The 22,894-nt window shown below is 45.2% G+C and overlaps 1 protein-coding gene across 1 annotated transcript; it reads right to left on the bottom strand.

Moving 5' to 3' along the window:
• Nucleotides 1-4,087: 4,087 nt before the first annotated feature.
• Nucleotides 4,088-6,882, bottom strand: LOC123444553. The gene is made up of 4 exons (XM_045121318.1): nucleotides 6,513-6,882; nucleotides 6,298-6,408; nucleotides 5,429-5,497; nucleotides 4,088-4,485 (listed from the first exon to the last, which is right to left on the bottom strand). Exons 1-4 carry the CDS (start codon nucleotides 6,768-6,770, stop codon nucleotides 4,432-4,434), a joined length of 492 nt encoding a protein of 163 aa, XP_044977253.1. The 5' UTR covers nucleotides 6,771-6,882; the 3' UTR covers nucleotides 4,088-4,431.
• Nucleotides 6,883-22,894: the final 16,012 nt, after the last annotated feature.

Here is a 22,894-nt window from a genome sequence, read left to right on the forward strand (position 1 = left end):
TAGGATGTCAAAACATTGTTTCCTCGACGGTTTCCTTGAGCAAACATTGTATGTGATACAACCAGGAGGTTTTGTCGATCCTAAAGATACTAGCAAGTATGCAAGCTCCAGCGATCCTTCAATGGACTGGTGCAAGCATCTCGGAGTTGGAATATACACTTTGATGAGATGATCAAATATTTTGGGTTTGTACAAGGTTTATGAGAAACTTGTATTTCCAAAGACGTGAGTGGGAGCACTATAGAATTTCTGATAAGTATATGTGGTTGACATATTGTGGATCAGAAGTAATGTAGAATTTCTGTAAAGCATACAAGGTTGTTTGAAAGGAGTTTTCAAAGGAATACCTGGATTGCGCTACTTGAACATTGAGCATCAAAGATCTATGGAGATAGATCGAAAGCGCTTAATAGAAGTTTCAACAAGATGCATGCCTTGACAAGTTTTTGAAGGAGTTCAAAATAGATCAGCAAAGAAGGAGTTCTTGGTTGCGTTGTGAGGTGTGAATTTGAGTAAGACTCAAAACCCGACCCCGACAGAATAAAGAGAATAGACGAAGGTTGTCTTCTATGCCTTGGCCGTAGAATCTGAAGTATGCCATGCTGGGTACCGCACCTGATGTGTGCCTTGACTCAAAGTCTGTTGAGAGGTACAGAGAGTGATCCATGATTGAATCACTAGCAGCGGTCAAAAATTATCCTTAGTAACTGATGGACTAAGGAATATTTCTCGATTATGGAGGTGGTTAAAAAGTTCGTCGTAAAGGGTTACGTCGATGCAAGCTTTGACACTAATCCGAATAACTATGAGTAGTGAAACGGATTCGTATAGTAGAGTAGATATTTGGAGTATTTCCGAATAGCACATAGTAGCAGCATCTATAAGATGACATAAAGATTGGTAAAGAACACACGGATCTGAAAGTTTCAAAACCGTTGACTAAAACCTCTCTCACGAGCAAGACGTGATTAGACCCCATAACTATATGGGTGTTGGATTCGTTGGAATCACATGGTGATGTAAACTAGATTATTGACTCTAGTGCAAGTGGGAGACTGTTGGAAATATGCCCTACAGGCAATAATAAATTAGTTATTATTATATTTCTTTGTTCATGATAATCGTTTATTATCCATGCTATAATTGTATTGATTGGGAACACAGTGCATGTGTGGATACATAGACAAAACACTGTCCCTAGTAAGCCTCTAGTTGACTAGCTCGTTGATCAAAGATGGTCAGGGTTTCCTGACCATAGGCAAGTGTTGTCACTTGATAACGGGATCACATCATTAGGAGAATCATGTGATGGACTAGACCCAAACTAATAGACGTAGCATGTTGATCGTGTCATTTTGTTGCTACTGTTTTCTGCGTGTCAAGTATTTGTTCCTATGACCATGAAATCATATAACTCACTGACACCGGAGGAATTCTTTGTGTGTATCAAACGTCGCAACGTAACTGGATGACTATAAAGATGCTCTACAGGTATCTCCGAAGGTGTTTGTTGAGTTAGTATGGATCGAGACTGGGATTTGTCACTCCGTATGACGGAGAGGTATCTCGGGGCCCACTCGGTAATACAACATCACACACAAGCCTTGCAAGCAATGTGACTTAGTGTAAGTTGCGGGGTCTTGTATTACGGAACGAGTAAAGAGACTTGCCGATAAACGAGATTGAAATAGGTATGCGGATACTGACGATCGAATCTCGGGAAAGTAACATACCGAAGGACAAAGGGAATGACATACGGGATTATATGAATCCTTGGCACTGAGGTTCAAATGATAAGATCTTCGTAGAATATGTAGGATCCAATATGGGCATCCAGGTCCCGCTATTGGATATTGACCGAGGAGTCACTCGGGTCATGTCTACATAGTTCTCGAGCCCGCACGGTTTGCACACTTAAGGTTCGACGTTGTTTTATGCGTATTTGAGTTATATGGTTGGTTACCGAATGTTGTTCGGAGTCCCGGATGAGATCACGGACGTCACGAGGGTTTCCGGAATGGTCCGGAAACGAAGATTGATATATAGGATGACCTCATTTGATTACCGGAAGGTTTTCGAAGTTACCGGGGATGTACCGGGAATGACGAATGGGTTCCGGATGTTCACCATGGGGGGGAAGCCCATAGGCCTTGGGGTGGCGCACCAGCCCTTGGTGGGCTGGTGGGACAGCCCAAGAAGGCCCTATGCGCCATAGATAGAAAATCAAAGAGAAAAAAAGGGGAGGTGGAAAGGAAGAGAAGGACTCCACCTTCCAATCCTAGTTGGACTAGGATTGGAGGAGGACTCCTCCTCCCCTTGGTGGCGCAGCCCTTGGGGCTCCTTGAGCCTCAAGGCAAGCCTCCCCTCCCCTCCTCCTATATATATGAAGCTATTAGGGCTGATTTGAGACAACTTTTGCCACGGCAGCCCGACCACATACCTCCACGGTTTTTCCTCTAGATCGCGTTTCTGCGGAGCTCGGGCGGAGCCCTGCTGAGATTAGATCACCACCAACCTCCGGAGCGCCATCACGCTGCCGAAGAACTCATCTACCTCGCCGTCTCTCTTGCTGGATCAAGAAGGCCGAGATCATCGTCGAGCTGTACGTGTGCTGAACGCGGAGGTGCCGTCCGTTCGGCACTAGATCGGAGCGGATCGTGGGACGGATCGCGGGACGGTTCGTGGGACGGTTCGCGGGGCGGATCGAGGGACGTGAGGACGTTCCACTACATCAACCGCGTTCACTAACGCTTCTGCTGTGCGATCTACAAGGGTACGTAGATCGAAAATCCCCTCTCGTAGATGGACATCACCATGACAGGTCTTCGTGCGCTTAGGAAATTTTTTGTTTCCCACGCGACGTCCCCCATCAGAACAATCTTTTCGTCAAGCTAGTTTGGAGGTTCTGGAACTTTCCTTTGGACATTCTACCTTCTGGAGTTGGGAGCCCAAGGTATTTCTCCTCAAAGCAAGAAGTGGTCACCTTGAGGACAGAACGCACTTGTTCCTGAACATTAGTGGGACATGCACTCCCAAACAGAATAGAACATTTATCATAGTTCAAACATTGACCAGTAGCTACCTCATAGGCATCAAGGGCATGTTTAATGTGCATTGCTTGGAACTGAGACGCCTCAAAAAATAGCATTGTATCATCCGCAAACAAAAGGTGGGATATACCCGGAGCTCTTCTTCATTCAATAATTTGCCCCCCTTTCTTGAGGCTGTCGGGTGGGATCGAAACAACTGCTCATTGAAACAATCCCGAGGTAAATCATCCAACCCCTTATAAAATGAGGCAAATCATCTAATCTATCGGGACGAGTATGTATATATGCTATGCGGTAGGCAGTTTAGAACGAAGCCAGCGTGCTAATTTTAGTTGTGTGGCTGGAGCTTTCGATCCGGTGTTTCCGGTGCGTCGGGAGGGGAAGCACCACACCAAGGACTAGGAGTTTTTTTTGGGGAGGGGGGGAACTAGGAGCTTGTGTTGCGGCCACAACCATGGACGGGAGATTGGAGCATTCTCCAGAATGCGAGATGAAAGAAACTCGCCTTACCGAGTTCATACACAAGTCTCTATGTAATTCAACCAACAATTCTTCCCTAAGAAAATAAAGAATCAACCAACAATTCAGTCAATCACACTTTTCTTGACCGCTCGATTCCACGCTTTGTACGGGTGTACATGTCGCAGTCCGACAATAACAAACCCATACGGGAGGGGACCTCCATTCGCAGCGGTATTACGCACCCGCTTTCGTCATACAAGAGAAACACCAAATATGCTACACAGATATTTTCCGGGTTGACAAAACCTAGCACTCTCCCACGGCAACGCGACGCAGAAAGTACGCCCAGTTCGCCATCACATCTCACATGCGGCGGAAAAAAAGCTGCTCTCTCACGTCAGATAGCGAGCTGCTATTATTATGTTTTTATCACTGAATTGTTTTGACTTTCCAAGCATAGGGTCGCATTTTCTTAAGCATGCTTAGTTTGATTAAGCTTTGATGTAATCGAACGACTTTTTTTAAGGGTTGTAGAAACCGGTTTAAAACAAAAGAGATGGTGATTTGTAACACACTTTTTGGCTCTCATGGCAACTCAGCATTGCATTCTCAACGGTTCATGAATATAACAAATGTATTACATGTTGAAAACAATTTATCTCGGCGCAAACTGGGCCCAGGGTGCAAACAAGATCACACTCGAAATTACTTGCTAATCCTTGCTGTGTTTCCGACACCATATCTCGTTCCATCAAGTGATGCAGCTCATCAAGATACACAAGGATGTTGCTTCTCCGTGGGCTCGTCGTCTAAGTCCGTATGTTTGCGGCCTTGTAGCTTCATCAGGCACTGTGGGTGGGTAGTCTGGGTACAAACAACATCAGCTAGGTACTGGAAGGAACCAATCTGGCATGAGCGCCTACTTGTGTGCTATAGAAGATGAGTCCATGACGCTGCATGATTTGTCCATGAACTGCAAAATGGGTACACAAAATGAAGGAGATCAGTACTTGGCCAACAAGTAGGCCGATATTCCAATAACAATCAGAATTCAGAAGCATTCCAACAAGGAGTGACTAATGGAACTTATCAAGCTTTGCTTGAAAGTATACACTAACACGAACTTCTGAAGTGCATACACCAGAAACTAAACAGGATTATGGTTGGCTAAGCCTATTGCGACAAAGGTCAGAAACCATACTGATCAAACAGTTATTATCAGCATCTTGCTTTTAATATACAGCCCAGGCATTTAACACACATTGAGATGTATAATGCTGTCAGGCATGTATATGAATTAATTCAGCATAAGGATGCCGGCATCTTAAGGATTTAGAAACCTAAAGGAAACCATCAGAAAGTTAGGTGTCTTCCTTTATACCACCATCCTCAATGGCTGAGATAGGAGCCCGTTGAAAAATATGACAAGTGTGTATGTACATATTGTTCCATTCAATGTGAGACAAATACTCCTACATACATAGTGTTTCTATTACTATCTTCAATAGCTGACACAGGACACTGTTAAACATTCCATAATGTTGGCCAACAAAGTGCCCCTTACTGCAACCAATGTGTACATACGGTTGCATTTAATCGTTGGACTAAATGGTCCCAAACATATTACCAGTAAAATGCAAAGCAGGTGCATGATACAGTAACTAGCGACTTGAACATTGTTTACAGCTAGTGCACTACCAAGACCAAGCAATAGCAACATATCGTACTTATCTTTCACAAGAGCACAATGAAAACAAGTTTGAATATGGTCACCTATTGGCAAGCGTCCTGATTGCCAAGGCATTATTGCAAATTAAGTTAAATTCCGTTAACACATATTTGCAGTTACTTCTTCGTCAACCAAAACACATAATGTAACAGAACTACAGAAGGAAAGTCGCAGGCTAAAATTGTACCTTCTTCATGGAATGTAATTCCCGGCCAAATGGTTCCAAGAACTTCATCTCTATATCTAGGGGCCAAACCTGCATAGATATAACAAAATAGTAAATATCAAAATTAGCAAATGACTTTTGACTGCTTATGATCTAGTACAACATTTCAAGCTAGCCACATTTTGGCTATACAAACTATTGGCACTATACAAAAATAGTGAACATAAAGAAAATGAAGGATAATCAAGCAAAAGAAAAACACTACGTGTGTATGTATGCAAAAGCAAAAGAAATTGTGATAAACCTGACGTAAACATACAAATCATGATATGCACACAAACAATGATCACAGACAATCCACGGTGGTTCCTTTTATCAAATTAGAGATAACTGTAAAGCATGAACCATATAATGCTAACCGTATCCAGCAGTCATAGACTAGTTTCCCACAAAAGAAGCAACAGATAACTAATTACATGATTGCTTTCCAACAAGTGAACGGCATATTCTTTCTTTCAATTTGCGTGACTACGAAACCTGCAAACAAACTAACAGAACATGGACTAAGCATACAACCACAATCACCAAATTATCCAATCCAACCAGAGGCGGAATCAACCTAATATCAATTTATGACATGGAATCAAGTGGAATTATTCAACCGTGATGCATAATTGAGCGAATCTATTCGATCATGACGCAGAATAGAAGGGAAACATGGCACGCTTCACCTCACAAACAATAATCACACCATTCAACAGCTAGACCAACGACATAAGCGTAACGATCTAGATCAATATCATGAGCGTAACGATCAGACACTGCGAGGCAGCTAGATCGATATCATGAGCGTAACGATCAGACACGGAGAGGGATAGATAGATTTGTACCTTGAGTCCCATCAGCCGCAGAGGCGCCTGCTGGCCGGGCACGAGGCACTCCGGTCCAGCAGCCTCAGCTACGGCCTCCATGGCCAGCCCCATCCCTATCGGATCCGGATTCTGCAGAGAGAGAGAGAGAGAGAGGATCAAAATCAGGCCTCCCCTCACCTACCCACCAACCCAAAATTGAACCAAAACCGAAGGCAGGCCGGAGCGGTACGTACCCTCATGATGGCGAGGGCGTAGGCGGAGGAGTCGTCCTGGGCGACGCGCAGGACGGGGGCGTGGTGGATGCGCGGGACGGGGCGGATTCCTGCGGAGCCGGCGGCCGCGACGCGCCAGGGCGCGTCGTCGCCGGCGAGGTGCGGGCGCTTGGAGGCGGCCGCGGTGGGCGAGACGGACGAGGCCGTGGCGGGGGCGGCGGAGGCGGCCGCGGGCAGCGCGGCGGGCGAGGAGGCGGTGGTGGTGGTGAGGGACGCCATCGGGAGGGAGGGGGGAGCGGTCGCTCGCTCCGGTCCGGAGAGGATAAGGCGGGGGGGAGGCGAGGCCCGTTCCGTATGCGTGTTGGCTCGCTCGCGTGTGGGGAGCGACGCGAGGGTGCGGGGGAGGGGGAGAGGGGCATCTTATACGGCGGGGCCACTTTATGCGACGTGGGTTGGGGGGTTGGCCCGGGCCGCGACGCGGTGGCGGTGCGTCCGGTTCTGGGAAGGCGGCTGGTGGGACGGGATGGGATGCGGTGCCGGGTCCGTGACGCGTGGGGCCGGTGGCGTGTTGGGAAGTCCGGAGCCGTTTCGTGGAAGGAAGAGTTGGAGTTTGGCTTTGGGGCCGTCCCTCCGGTCACGAATGATCTATCACGATGGTTCTTCTTCGGTAAACGCTTGTAGACGACGCGCCGGCTGAAACTGACAATTTGGGCCGGCTACACAGGCAGCGTTCGATCCCACGTATTGCATGCGTCCCGCGTCTCGCTGCGTCCCTCACGCGTGTAGTTTTTCTTTTCTGCATCTTATCTTCTTCTTTCACCTCCTTTCCTTTATCCTCTTCCTCGCGTCACTCCCATCTCCTTCATCTCTCTCTCTTTCTCCAATGAGAGAAATACTCTCCATGAGATTCAGCACCGGCCGCTGCTATTAGAGCATCTCCAACAGCCGCGCTTCGCGCCGCGCCCAAATAACCTATTTGCCGCGCGCCCATCGCCTGGTTTGGCGCGTCGCGCAGCGCTGGCTCGAGCAGCCGCGCTAAAGTGCAGCGCGCGCATCGCTCCAGCAGAGCGCAAAAATACACAGCGCGCGCACAACATTTTCAACTAGGATAGATTGCAAAATCGGCAAAATAAATAGATTGCATAAAATAAAAAAAGATACAAAGTTATTTTACATAGATTGCAACTAGACAGATAGTTCGAAAATATAGATAGATAGTTCGGTGCAAGTAGATAGATAGTTCGAGAACATAAAACTTTTAATCCCAGTCGCTCCAATCAACTGCACCATCATCATCGTCGTTGGTGTCGTCAGAGGTTGACAGCCAGATGTCCAATCAACGCTCATCTTCTTCACTGAAGAAGGACCTCCCGCCTGCTGCGACGATGTCGGCCTGCGCACTCGCCAATGCCTTCCGCCGACGCCTGTCCAACCGCTCCTCGCGGCGCCGGCGGGTGTCCTCCTCGCGGCTCCTTGCCCAATAATCCTGCTCGTAGGCGACGTCCTCCGGGTGGCGTCGGCGCCACTCCTCCATGACCCGCTCGTCCTCCTGGGCGACGAGGAGGCGGCGCTGCCGCGCAGTGTGCTCCGCACGGTCTTGTGCGGAGTTTAGACGAGGCGGGGGGGGGGGGGGGGGCGACGTCCACCGTCTGCTGGAGCGTGTGTCCATCCTGAAAGTTCATCTGGCGGCGCGGCCTGCCTAGGCGCCACGCTGCCGCGTCGAACGCGCGGGCGGCCTCGTGCGCCGTGTCGTACGTGCCGAGGCTGAGTCGGAGATCGCCGGAGCGTATCTCGGCGTAGAACCCGACGTTGGGGCGCTGGCGGACGCCGCGGTAGCCCGGCGCAGAACGGCGGCGCGGCGGCATGGTGGCGCGTCGGGGGCGGGGCGCTGGAGCGGTGGCGGCGCGCGAGGTAGAGGAACAGAGAGAGTGGTGGCGGCGCGCGAGGGAGCGGTGGAGCGCTGCGTTTTATAGGCGCGCGGGAAACGACGCGGCAAAAATGGCGCGCGAGCTGTCGCCTTTTCGCGCGCGCGCAAGCTGTTCCCGCGCGCACGGTTTCCCATCGCCGCTGGAGCGCGCCAAACTGTCCCGCGCGCGCTAAAATATCGGTTTACCCCGCGCGCGCGTCTTTTTACGCGGCTGTTGAAGATGCTCTTAGTGTTGATCATGGCCGCTCCGCCAACGCCCTTGCTCCTCCCATTCTAGATCCAGATGCTAGAGTTGTAACGACGGCCTCGTTGCCAACATGGGTTTGGTGCGTGTTACAGCCATGGCGAGGCAGTTCTGCGGTTGGCGTCGTGCACTGCTACGGCCACAACGTCGCGGTGCTACAACCGGCAACTGGCCTGTTGAAACCATATATGCGGTGTGCTGGAACCGTGGGAAAATATGATACATGAAAGGACTGCGTGTTGGCCTGTGAGGGAACTGGCTGCCGAAGATGCATCCAACTACTTTTTTTATTCTACATCCGACATCGATTTTTGCTGGAACTAGCCAAGCATCGGGTGTGGAAAAAGCTTCAAGCCAGCATGGGAAAAAAGATTCCATACGGAAGAAAATGTTTCAACCGATTGTGAAAAAGCTTCATCCAGCTAGAGGAAAAGCTTCAAAGTGGCATGAGGAAAATCTTCCACCATGAAAAAAAGCTACAATGATGGAAAATACTTCAAGCGGCGGTGGAAAAGCTTCAACCGACGAAAGGAAATGCTTCAAGCGGCAAATGACGAAAAAGCTTCCACATGTGAAAAAAGCTTCAACCAGGGGAACGCTGATGGTACGAGCGGACGACGACGAGAGCTGGGCCGGCAACACGGTGGTGCCATGGCGGACGTGCTACGGCAACGACGGGGCTAGGTGCTGCAACGTTTGAGGCGCAGGCCGTATTTTGCGTTGATTTTGCTACAAGGAGTGATGGCGTCCCACTGGAGCCGGGCGACGACGCGGGAAGTGACCAACTACGATCTACTGTGACGGGCTGGGGGGCGTGACCTATTGTGCGGTCTATAGCCGACGGGGGCGGGCGACTGTGTGGGAAACTACTCACAGAGATGGAGATTTGGGGGGATATTGTGGTGGTGGAAGACGAAGACAACGTGGGGCATGGGCCAGCTAGCTAATCGGACGGTCATAGACGCACTGATCGGGTGGTTACGCTGCGGCGATCCAAATTTGGGTTGGTCCGCCGGCGCGTATAACTTCCCTTCTTCTTTTGGAGGATGTTTATTTTTTTGACAAACTGGTTTTATTTATTTAAATGATAAGTGTGCATGGTTCAAATGCTCATTTTTCGAAGACTTTTTTTTACCAAAATTATCATGATGTTTATACTGAAGTTGTCATAGTGTTTACACTAAAGTTGTCATGATATGTTTTATCTAGTATTTTCTATATTTAAAGCTTCCGTTGTATTTCTACTACTTTTGACGACAAATTTTATTAATTGATCATGACAATTTTAGTAATTAACGATGACAAATAATTAATGGATATTGGCAATTTTTAGTAATTCATCATTGCAATTTTAGTATTTTGACTATGACAATTCTAGTATTTTGCTCATAAAAATTATTTTTTGCATGAACCATGGTAAATTTTAGTGCATGTATCATAGAAAATTTAAGTAATTCATCATGATAATTTTAGTTTATGGTTCATGACAAATTTGAGCAATTGATCATGCATTTTTAAAGTAATTAACAACATATTTTTTTTGTTATGAACTATGTCAAAAAAAATCATGGATCATGTCGAATTTTAGTAGTTCACGATGACAAGTTTATTTTCTAATTTCCCTTTTATAACATGTTAAAATTTACTTTTTTAATTCACCAATCTTTCTGCTGCTTGCTGAGGCGTCATTGTGCGGTTCTTTTCAACTGTTTTTTGTTCTTTGGGCAACATATGTGCATGCAGCTATCGCGGAACTTATATAACTTATTAAACTCTAGAAATAAAAGTAATCCAATAGAAGTGACAATACCATCTGATAACCCACACGTATAGGGGATCGCGACAGTCTTCACAAATAGTATTTCACCCTAACTTATCGATTGACACAAGGGGATCCAAAGAATATTTATTGGCCTTGACAGTTGAGTTGTCAATTCAACCACACCTAGGATATGTCTCTGCAGGCTGCAACAAAAGCTTAGTAGCATGATAAATGATAGTAGCAGCACTAAAAGTGATAGCAACAATCTTGGTAACAGAAGTAACAATAGCGATTGAGTAACATGTATGACAGTAACATCACCAGTAGTAACTTAGAAATATTCAATATATGTAAAGAGCAGGCACGTGGATTGGTGATAAATAATGATTTAGATGACATTAGTCATGTAATAGTTACACACTAAGGCGACATAATGTAATGTAGGCATGTATTTCGTATATAGTCATACGTGCTTGCGATAAGAACTTGCATGACATCTTTTTCCTACCCTCCCGTGACAGCGGGATCCTATTGGAAACTAAGGGATATTAAGGCCTCCTTCTAATAGAGAACCAGAACAAAGCATTAACACATGGTGAACACACGAACTCCTCAAACTACGACAATCACCAGAAAGAATCCCCATTATTATCACCTTGGGGTATGCGGATCATGACACGTAATACGTGACTACAACTTGCAAGATAGGATCCAAATCACTCTTATATTCATGAAAACATAATAGGTTCAGATCTTAGATCATGGCACTCGGACCCTAGTGAAAACATTAAGCATAGCAAAGTCATAGCAACATCAATCTCAGAACATAGTGGATACTAGGGATCAAGCCCTATCAAACTTAACTTGATTACAAGATCAATCTCATCCAATCCCACCACCGTCGAGCAAGCCTACAAAGGAATTACCCACTCCCGGTGTTGAACATCATGGCAGTGTTGATGGAGATGGGTTGGTGATGACGACGAATTCCCCTCCCTAGAGCCCCAAATGGACTCCAGATCAGCCCTCCCGAGGAAGAACAGAAGGTGGCGGCAGCTCCATCTCGTAAAACACGATGAAATCTTCTCTCTGATTTTTTTCTCCGAAGATATGAATTTATAGGACTAGAATTAGGGTCGGAGGAGCCACGTGGGCCCCACAAGCAATCAGGGCGTGCCCAGGGAGGTGGGCGTGCCCTATTGGCTTGTGGCCACAGACGGCCCTTCTCGCTCCATAATTCATTTTATATTCCAGAAATAATTCACAAAAAGTTTTGTCCTTCAGGAATTTTTATTTCTGCATAAAAATAACACCAAGGTAGTTCTGTTGAAAACAACGTCAGTCCGTGTTAGTTCCATTCAAATCATGCAAGTTAGAGTCCAAAACTAAAGCAAAAGTGTTTCAAAAAGTAGATACGTTGGAGACGTATCAACTCCCCCAAGCTGGACTCATTGCTTGTCCTCAAGCAATTCAGTTGATAAATTGAAAGTGATAAAGAAACCTTTTACAAACTCTTTTGTTCATGTTGCCATATGTGTGCTTAACTAGTGTTCAGGTTTTCAGCATAAGTCATAAGTAATCATATCCATGATAACAATTAAGCATCGTATTCAATCATGGCAATACATGAATGATACTTATGATCCGTGCTAGGTTTTTCATGAAGAGGAACAGGTTATCGCAACACAATGTGGGTAAGTATTTTCCTCAGTTATGAAACCAAGGTTTATCGAACCAATAGGAATATCAACCATAACGCGGGTAAGAGGATTGGCAATCCCCTTATACTTGTTATTTGAAGCGAGTGAGGTGTGTAGATAATTATAGATAGTTGTAAATTGCGAAATAAAATAAAAGCAAGTAAATTGCAGCAATGTATAGAAGGTTTTGTAAATATGTTGTGAATAGACCCCGGGGCCATAGTTTTCCCTAATGGCATGTCTCATGAAAATAGCATACGGCGGGTAAACAAATTACTGTTGGGCAATTGATAGAAAATGAGATAATTCTAACCAATAAGGTCACTGGCCTCCTGATACGTTCCAAACGTATCTATAATTTCTGCTTGTTCCATGATCTTTTGGGCGACATTGTTATATGTTTTGCTACACTTTTATATCATTTTACACATATTTGGACTAACCTACTAACTCAGTGCACCCAGTGCCAGTTTCTGTCTGCTGATGTCTCTTTTTTGCAGGGGCTTTTACCCAATTTTCCGAAGCCCGAAAAAATCTAGAAAAATATATTAAAAAAATCAGCGAAACAGAAGCGTCGGGATCACCGAAGGAGGGCCAGAGGGGGGCCAGGGGCCTCCCAGGCGGCCTGCAGGCGCGACCAGGCCCCACGCCGCGCCAGGAGGTCGTCTGGGTGGGCCCCACCTCCTCCGGTGCCCTCCTCTGGCCTATATTTAGTGTTCCGTGAGGAAACCCTCACACACTATCTAGAATCGCGAATTTCTCCACCGTTCCGCCGCCGCAGCGCTTCCGAGATCGGGAGCGTCAGGAGACCTCTTCCCGGCACCCTGACGGAGGGAGGATTGACCTCCGTGAGCTTCTCCAGCACCATGGACGCCTACCGGATGTGCTGTGAGTAGTTTCCCTTGGACCATGAGTCCATGACCAGTAGCTAGTCTTCTCTCCAATCTTGTGCTTCAATGGTTAGTCCTTGTGAGTTGCCCTACATGATCAAGGCATCTATGTAATTCTCTTGCTATTGCTATGCCCGGTTTGTTAGGATCCGATGGATTATGAGATTATGTTCAGATTGTTATGAATTATATATTTGATTATCCTTTTATATTATGTTCCTTAGTGATTCTTGCATGTTCTCCGTTGCTTTTTATTGCTTTGGCCAACTAGTAGATCATAACTCCAAGAGGGGGCGTAATGCACGATTGTGGGTTCGGGCCCCTCGATGTCTAGCTGGAGTGACAGAAACATGAGACTAGGGGATGTGCTTGTTGCCACCAGGGAGAAAACAACGATGCTTGTGACCAAGGTTGCAAGGATTGTTTACCTTACGCATAGTTCGTTAATGTAGTTGTCCGTTGCTTTGAGTTTACACTTTGGGTGGGGCTCGCAACTTAATACCGACGAGATGTTCTGGATAGATATCTCAAGGTGGATGATTAGTAAGTAGATGCTGATGAATAAACGGTCTACTTGTCTCGGCGTATTGCCCATTACTATTGAACCTCTAACTATCAAGGGGCATAATTAGCATTGCGGTGCGATCATAATTTTGTCAATTGCCCAACTATGATTTGTTTACCCTAGCATAGTTGTTTATCGTCTTTTGGGAGAGACATCACTAGTGAACGTCATGTGACTCCGGTCCATATCATCACTATTTTTTACACCTCCATCATTTACCGCTTTCCTTTACTTTTTCGTTGCAATCACTATTACCTTCCCTCTTGCGTTTTGATCCTTTGCAAATTACAAGGCCGGAGAGATTGACAACCTCTTTGTACTTGTTGGGAGCAAAGTTATTTGTTGTGTGTAGGTCCACGTCTTCTGCTGACCAGGACAGGAGACACCTACTTGTTGAGCCTAGGAGTCCTCCTGGTTCGATAAACCTTATAATATCTGTGTAAGGGAAATTTGCTGCTGACTACATCTCCACCTTTCACTTGCGGTCCAACAAGGGACGAGAAGCATATACATCACCTCGTCATCACCTCCCAGCAATCCCTCGAATTGGGCACTTGCTGGGCCTTCGATCTGCCTTCTCTCGCTTTTGATTCGTTCGATTTACACAACAGTTAAACTCGATTTTCACCTCACGATCATTTTCGCTAGCCAATGAAGTAGTCAATCTTTCTTCCAGCTCATATCTTGACAGATTTGCCCACAAAATTATTCATCCCACGCATTTCATGTCCCGAGCACCACATTTTCATGCTATACTCGAATACATTCAAAGAAGGTGCAACTTTCCTACATGATTCGGTTTCTATAATTTCCTATAACTGTAGTTCTGCGCAGGTGATTTTTGCTCAAGCATGTCTCACTGTATAATAGGAGTTGTTGAGAATTTATGGACAATATAAGTTATGTGCTTGGGTGAGAATCAACCTTTTGCTTTCTCTATTTTTATATGTTTAACTATTTATCTAATCAACAACCTACTTGAAGTACGTTCTGGTTATGAAGCAGCCATGCATGCTGGAGGCCATTGTACAATTATTGACCTTTTGTTCATAGATGATAGACTATGTTCCCGAGCAGCCGGTACAAGCTTCATGTATATTGCTAATTCATAAGAGATTCACTTCAGTGCAGGTGATGTGGTCCTTGGAATGCTTCCTTTAGCATGGGAATTTCTACGCCATTGAGTTAATATATAATATGAAATATAAGATAAGAAGAAGGAAATGCATTTTATTAAGTTTACTCCACATTGTAGTTTGAATTAAAAAGAAGACATGTTTTGGTGTGTCAAGAGATTGAATCATGGGCTGTGAGGAAGCAATATTTTGCATGCTCATAATGTATTTTATTTACATTTATGTTCACCTTCATGTGAAAAATAGAGGTCATACTAGATCAGGAAATTTCATTTTATTTGTGTCACTCAAACGGCCGAGAACTGATAGAAATATGACCTTTTGCAGTTTGAGCAACCTTGTCAAATAACCATTTAATGATTACACTTACTACTGCTACTGACATGATTAGCATAAGCCGATAACATAATACTAGTTAGTTCTTATAAATTTATTGCCGACTTTCAATGATGTTATGGCTTGAGCAACATTGTGAAATAACCATTCAATGATTCATTTTTCTACTGGTACTCAGGTGCTTAGCATAATGCGGATAACAAAATATTGATTCTGCACGCAATTCTGGTTGCAAATTCGTTGAAGCATCTGAATGATGTTATGGCTAATTAACTTCCAGAAAAATGTATCTGGGGCTTCAAAGGTACAAAATGAATGAAAAAATTATTCTCCTTAGCCATCCTAGCATATCCACTGATGGATCTAAGTTTTATTGCTTTTTACGTGTCACAACTCACAACACTATAGTATCCTTTGGAAAGATGGGGAGGCTGGCAGATTAATAGTCGATGGTATGGCTACCATCCAAAGTGACACACCAACTAGTCGATGGTATGGCTACCATCCAAAGTGACACACCAACCTTAGTACCTGTTTCATATGCAATGCGCTAATTTTGTCTGAACTCCAAGCTTCCCATTTTTGAAAATATATGTCCACACTTCACAATGGACAGGAAACTCCATCTATTACATATGCAGGCATATCGCGAGGTAAGTACATTTTTTTGGGTTTGCCCATTGTGATGCACCAATAAACCACCCACGCGTATATATGATGCATTCTTTCTGGCAGGACTACACTGTTTGAAAATGACCATTGGAAAATATTCTTTGACCCAACTAGGATACACACCAACAATAGAAGGTGATGTTTTATATCCATAATAAGTGAAACATTATTGTAAAAAAATCAGACGTTGTAGGAATAATTGTGATTTAGGCATACGTATTGTTCTATTATATATACCAGAAAGTGAGACTACACTACATACCTAATCAGTCAATTTTATTTAAGTGAGACTACACTACATACCTAATCAGTCAATTTTATTTTATAGTGCTACGTGTATGCTTCCAAGTCAGATTACCATGTCCACTTGAGAAGATAGCATACTTGTATAGAGAAGATTTGATCAAGTATTGAATACTTCTTGGTAGAATTGAGCAAGTGTTGCATACTTCGGTTATTTGCTTGCATGTGCTCAGAACCGAGTTTTTGATCATGTCTAAGTTCATCTCGAAAGTCAGTTTGTTTAAAAAGATTGGTCATCATGGCAAGATACTTGATTTTTCACTTAGTTGCTGGATTGCAATGGTGTTGCATTTTTCAAAATACAATTTGAGTGACATGATATATAATTTTTTTTATCAATACCATTTATATTTTTCTACATAGAATCATTTTAAGTTTATAACATGTCAACACACTTCACCAACGTTTTAGACGTGCAACGCACGTGTATGCTTACTAGTTCATATAAAAGGTCGATCAGAGCTACGAACCGAGTCTTACACGACAACGATGGACAACAGTGCTGGCCAAAAATCTCAACAACTTCATCTTCAAATGGAGGAGTTAACTGCATGGACATACCACATTTACGCATCATGTAACGAGTCACTACCATCATCTCTCCATATCGCAATTTAGTACCACTACTTGGTCTAATTGTTATGAAATAGACTAACAGCCGTATAAGCGTGTATTGACGATGTATTGACATCGTGGGCCCACTCGCCAGAGCCTAACGTGACATATTATTTTGCTCTAAAAACCCTTCACTTTTTATTTATACACACACACCTTTTTTGTCAAAAACGTTTTGGAGATTTTTCTTCAGGAAAAACAAACGAACGCATTGTACCATCATCTCTGCATGTCCCAATTCAGTACCACTACTTGGCCTAATTGTTATCAGGCCCGACCCGGTGAGGGCAACAAGGGAGACGGCCCGGGGCCAGCCAAACTAGGGCCCCGACCTAGTGTTGCAACCTGCAGTGCATATATAGATATGGACCCTGATAAATCGGTGCAAATTAAAAATGCATGTAGACAGGGAGGCCCATCTCATCCACAAGGCGAAGGAGCCCAACAACCTAGAGGCTTGAACGTGAAGGCAAGGCGCACACGCCCAAGTGAAAACACCACGATGACGCCTAGAGGGGGGTGAATAGGCTATTTAAAAACTTCTTCGGATTTGGCTTAAACCTAATGCGGAAATAAACTAAGAGGATACTTTTCAAGCACAAATCCTAAATGCAATAGGCACCGCAACGTGCACCAACAACACGATCTACCAAGATGGACACAACACGGTTACTAACAACCACAAGTAAGTTACACAAACTTACTTGAGCTATATCACACGACAAGTAGGTGAAGGACACAAGATACTAGATCACACTATAGCACACGATATATCAAAAGCTGCAAGTGTGAACGTGTGGATATAGAGGGTATGCTTGAACGATTAATCTTGTACAAAGAAATAGCCAACACAATATAATGAGCACAAATAATATGCAATGTATGTACGCTCAAGTAACACAAGTAAACCACAAGTAAGGAGTTAGGGTTAAGGATAACCAAGGTCACTGAGACGAAGATGTCTCCCGATGTTCGCTTCCTTGGAGGGAAGCTATTCACCGTTAGAGAGGTGGATGCTACCACGAAGGCACACCAATGCCATGAAGGCTCACCCTATTCTCCCTTTGAGATAACACCACGAAGGCGTTTCTCAACCACTAGTGGTAAGCCTTTGAGGTGGCTTCCAAACCCTCACAAACTTTTCCGGGGGGTAATCACACGGATTGATTCCTCTCCGAAGAACTCCTACCGCCTAGGAGTCTCCAACCTCCAAGAGTAACAAGATCACGGGGAATGCTCAAAACTTGCTCAAATCTCAAATAGCTTGGGTTGAGAGAAGGAGAGGGAGACGATCTATCTTTTGATTGGAACAACTCTCAAAGGGGCTCACAATGCTCTTGGGATCTAAGATTTGGTGTGAGCAAATGTGTGTGAGGTAGAAATGTGTTCTTATGAGGATATGGCTGTGTTGGGTACCCTCTCACGGAGTGGGAGGGGGGGTATTTATAGTGGAGAAGGGAAAGTGACCGTTGGGGTCACTTAAGTCTGACAGTGGTCGGACGTCCGGCAGTTCTCGGATGTCCGGACGCCCACAAGGGGTCGGACGCCCACTGGGAAGTCAAACAGGGACCGGACGTCCGGAGGAAGCCGGATGTCCGAGACTTTGGCTCTGTTCAAGGGCACCAGATTTCCGAAGGGGGTCGGACGTCCGGTCCTCGGACGATAGGAGGAGGCCGGAAGTCCGTGTTATTTGACTCAAATTTCTCTGGTGCAAGGTTCTGGTTTGACGAAGTGGTCGGGCGTCCGGCTCTCGGACGTCCGGAGAGAGCCGGAAGTCCGAGTTATTTGACTTTGGATTTCTCTGGTATAAGGTTCCGGATTTCCGAAGTGGTCGGGCGTCCGTCCCTCGGACGTCCGGAGGAAGCCGGATGTCCGAGGCATTGGTTATGTTTTCAGATAACAGCAGAGCAGTGGAGATGTGGTATGAGCAGACAAGTAGAGATGTAGTTTGAGCAAGTTCATCGCAAAACCTGTGATCCCCTATTAATAGTGCGGGATCCCTAAAGACTCAAGAATCATAAAAGGGTACTGATGATCCATACTTGAGTGTATACTTTTATTCGGTGATCATCACTCTGCACCACTAACGTCAAAGGAACTGATACCTTTGAGTTAGCCCTTTCACTTGAGCTTGATGTTGTTGTTCCTTCTTGGCTCAAGTTGAAAGCAAGACATGATGAAGTCTTGAAGTAGCTCTCCCATACACAATGTGGAAAGCCTAGCTTATGTATTCATCTTCATTTGTCCACCATGTGAACATCCACAAGAATCAAGCATGTAGTGCTCAGGAATGCTTATCTTGATCTTGTCCTTGTTAGCACATGAGCTTGTCCTTATCAACACATGATCATTAACAACAGCTTAAAGGGGATTAGTGATTAGTTATCTATATGTGTGTCGTCAGCAACACCAAAACACGATTAAGGGCATGACTGCACTTTCAATCTCCCCCTTTTTGGTAGTTGATGACAACATACATATAGCTCTCAAAAATAGTAATAAACATGTGTGGCTTAGGAGAGATTTGTTACGATGCTTATGAAGCTCCCCCTGATTATATGCATAGTAAAATAGGTAAGTGCGGGAGCTCCCCCTTAATGCGTGCTTTGAAGATAATAGCATGATATAACATTACACCATAATAGTTCAACAATACATAGCATATCATAAGAATCAATAATTCATAACATATCATATGAATCAATAGGATAGCATAAAACTCATCATCATATGACACAACGATAATATCATGATATCTCATCACCACATGATAGTTTAACAATACGTCATCCATAAGTGATGGCATAGCACATCATCCATAAGTATCGTTACATGATGACACATCATTAAGTTTGACATAATACATCATACCATACATTATGAGAGAAACTAAAATTGAAACTAAGATACGATAATGTCCTCCCCCTTTGGCATCAAGGACCAAAAAGGAAGGAACCCGGCAATGCTACCACATACTCAAATATCACCCTCATCAACATCATCATCATCATCAGGCATCATCCTCACCATCCTCATCCTCAGGCAAACCACTGCAACCAGCCTCGTCAAGAATATCAGCCCACTCAGGACCAGATGGGAAGCCAAAGTCAGAAGGAGGAGCAGCAGGAAGATCCTCATCGTCACTCACATCAAGAGCGCCCGAGTCTCTCAGACGAGCCTTGAGGGCATTCTTGAAGGAGACGAGGCGAGAAACCACATCATGAGTTTGACCGCACTGGAAAGAGAAAGCCTTCATCATAGCAGAATGTGCCTTGCCAATGAATTTGGCAAAGCGACCGAGAGGAGCTGAGCTGGATGAATGGGTTGCTGACCGGGCAGTAGTGCGGTGAGTGGAGGTGGATGAGGTTTTCTTAGGAGCATAGTCATCCGCCATGTGAGTGGGAATGACCCACTTGTGATGCGTGTGAGTGGGAGCAACAGTGAATTCAGCAACATGGTGAATAAAAGCCTGGATGAAGGGGGCATGAGGGAAGGCTCGCTTGTATTGAAGACTAGCGAGCCGAATCTCATGCCAAAGAAAGTGAGGCACATTAATCTTGCGCTTGGGGGACTCGTGTAAATGTGACATGATATCAATACAGTAGCCGCTGCAGGATCCCCTATCACCCATCTTGGGATAGATGGTGCGGATAAGACACTGAAAAATGATAAAGAAGGGAGAGCGCCAGATGGATACTTGGTTAAGATCCTTCATCCGTTCATCTGCATCAAGTTCACGAAGTGGTTTGAGGAGAAGCCCACACGCCTCAATGGGCTTATGTGCATGGTTAGGATCATTCTTATGGATTTTGAAGCCGGAGTCGGGGAAACCGAGTGTGGCAACAAACTCATCATAAGAGGTTGTGAACTCAACATCAGAAGTCATCCGCTAACAGTGTTGTTTGAGCCAAAGAAACACGTGGCATAAAATTGATGAATAGCGGCACTGTTAAAATCGCACCGAAAAGCAAAGGGGGCAGCGAGCCCCGATGACTCAATGAGCTCAATGGCACCCGGGTATTTCGCCGGGTGAGTGCAAATATGCTCAAGATCAATATAATGATGGACTGAGAGACCCTTAGGAACGATGACAGTAGAAAAGATGTCCGCTTGGACGTGTGTGCGGAAACGTGAGTCCATAGAGTCACGTACAACAGAAAATTGGTTAACATCGCGGCGGAAAGTAAAGTAGGAAGACTTAGGAACCATGGTGAAGTCCTTGACTTCACGACCTAAAGTAGGAGGAGGTTCAAGGGAGATGCGACGAGCTTCACCTTCGGGCTGTTCCAGAGGAGGTGGTGGCATATATGAGGGCCTGCGAGTCCCCGGCTTCGGCATAGTCTTCCGAACAGCAACGTGTTCAGCACGTTCCTCATCCGCAAGCTCATCCTCGAAGTCAAAGCCATCGGACGAGGAGCGGGGATGTGGAGGAGGACGCCGGGCGAGCCGTTTGAAGGGACGGCGTGGTACATCGGAGTCATCCGACCCCGTGCCAGGAGGGGCACGAGCGGATGAGGCAGTTGAGTTCTTCTGGGCAGTGTGCTTAATCTTGGGCATGATGGAACAAGGCCTACATGATTGGAAACCCAATGGGGAACGGTCACAGTCAAAACACATGAACGAACACATGAACTAGTGAGAAAGGGGAACCAATCGCGAGAGAGACCGAGAGGATACCTGCATATCGAGAGAGGAGAGGAATGGAAGACGGATCCCACGGAGGAGATCAGCCAGATCGCGGGGCAGGGCCTGTGTGGCGGCGGGCGCGGTCGAGCTCCTCAGGCAGCTAGCGGCGGCTGTGGAGGCGGCTGGGAGAAAGGGGGCGCGTGGGGGCTAGGGCAAGGCCCAGCCCGCGCCCCTCTATTTATAGAGGCTCCCGATGTGTCGGACGTCCGGAGTGCATCAGCCGTCGGACGACCGACATGTGCCGGACGTCCGGAGTGAGTCTAGCCGTCGGACGTCTGAGACTCGTCGGACGACCGAGAGAGAAGTAGGCAGAGGCAATTTCTGGGATTTGGATGATGAGGTGATAAGGAGTATTCTCGCATGTGTAGCAACCAAAGGCCTCTCAACAAACATATTTTGGACATGGTATAATGTAAATCTTCTAATTCGATTACTATGATAAGTGTGGGTCCAAAATACGGTCAAACGCATGAGTGCATAGAATTATGCACAAGTTTTCCTATTATAAGAGCAAGGCTCATGACACAAGGGCCATGGCACAAATTTGTCTCATTCATATGACCATGAAGTGCTAAGAGAACACCAACACTAAGCATTTCATCAATGTGATTCACAAGGACATGCAGGAAATTACAAAGTGGAAAAATTATTGTGTTCATGCAATGATGCAACCTACACAGGGTTGACTCTAATGTTATACATGCATGAAGTAAATACTTGTTACCGGAAAAGCATTGGTATGGCGTAGAAGTAGTCGAGTCCTATCTTGACTCTAATTTCTTCGTGACCAGCACCATCTTCTTCTGAGAATAAGTCAAGATGGCAATGCTTCTCCAAAGTACCTAAACCACCAATTAAGCACAATATGGTCCCCAAACTTACTGGGTCCGAAGTAGTTAGTCCAACTACAATATATATAGGGTAAGATCACTCAATTATGTGCATATAGATATAAGTTTTACTTTCAAGCACACCTTAACCTTTTAATGGATACGTCTGATTTACCATATACATATATTGGATCAAAGATATGATAGACACGTCATGTGCATCTACACATAGTAGATATGCCTACACAAGCCTATCAAAATCCAAGGATATACAATTTGGACAAATGAACACATAATTGTCAATTACAGAACATTCATGTCGTCCAAAATATATCAGGGTGACAAATCAACATATGATCGCACCCCAAGTTCAACACATGAACCGGTCAAGGCATCAAACCATGTAAGGTATGCATTTTGCACAACCTTACATGCATGTCTCACCCCAGTAGATGTATAAGTGTAGGTAATATGATTATAACTCCCACAACATTATGAAATAAATAGTAGGAGCTCAAAGACATGCATGGGAGATTACCGGGAGACACATGAATTTCTCGGCAAGTTATGTAGGTCAAATGAAGACAAAGCCGAAATAAAATGACCATGAAAAACACTACCAAGCCAGAGATACCATGTGTGAGAGAACACAAGGGTATTTAGAATTATCAGTGGTGGTAGATGCCAAACGAGCACAAAGATAATTTTATACTCACACAAGTGTGATATGGGAGTTC

This window comes from Hordeum vulgare, chromosome 3H, assembly GCF_904849725.1.
Source record: "Hordeum vulgare subsp. vulgare chromosome 3H, MorexV3_pseudomolecules_assembly, whole genome shotgun sequence".
NCBI lineage: Eukaryota > Viridiplantae > Streptophyta > Magnoliopsida > Poales > Poaceae > Hordeum > Hordeum vulgare.

What these genes read in the sequence shown, in the direction of transcription:
- LOC123444553 (XM_045121318.1), bottom strand. Translation starts at nt 6,770, where the DNA reads ATGGCGTCCCTCACCACCACCACCGCCTCCTCGCCCGCCGCGCTGCCC. An exon ending in TGCGGCTGATGGGACTCAAG is followed by an intron (nt 5,498 to 6,297) that starts GTACAAATCTAT and finishes ATATCTATGCAG; the next exon opens with GTTTGGCCCCTAGATATAGA. An exon ending in AATTACATTCCATGAAGAAG is followed by an intron (nt 4,486 to 5,428) that starts GTACAATTTTAG and finishes CCCATTTTGCAG; the next exon opens with TTCATGGACAAATCATGCAG.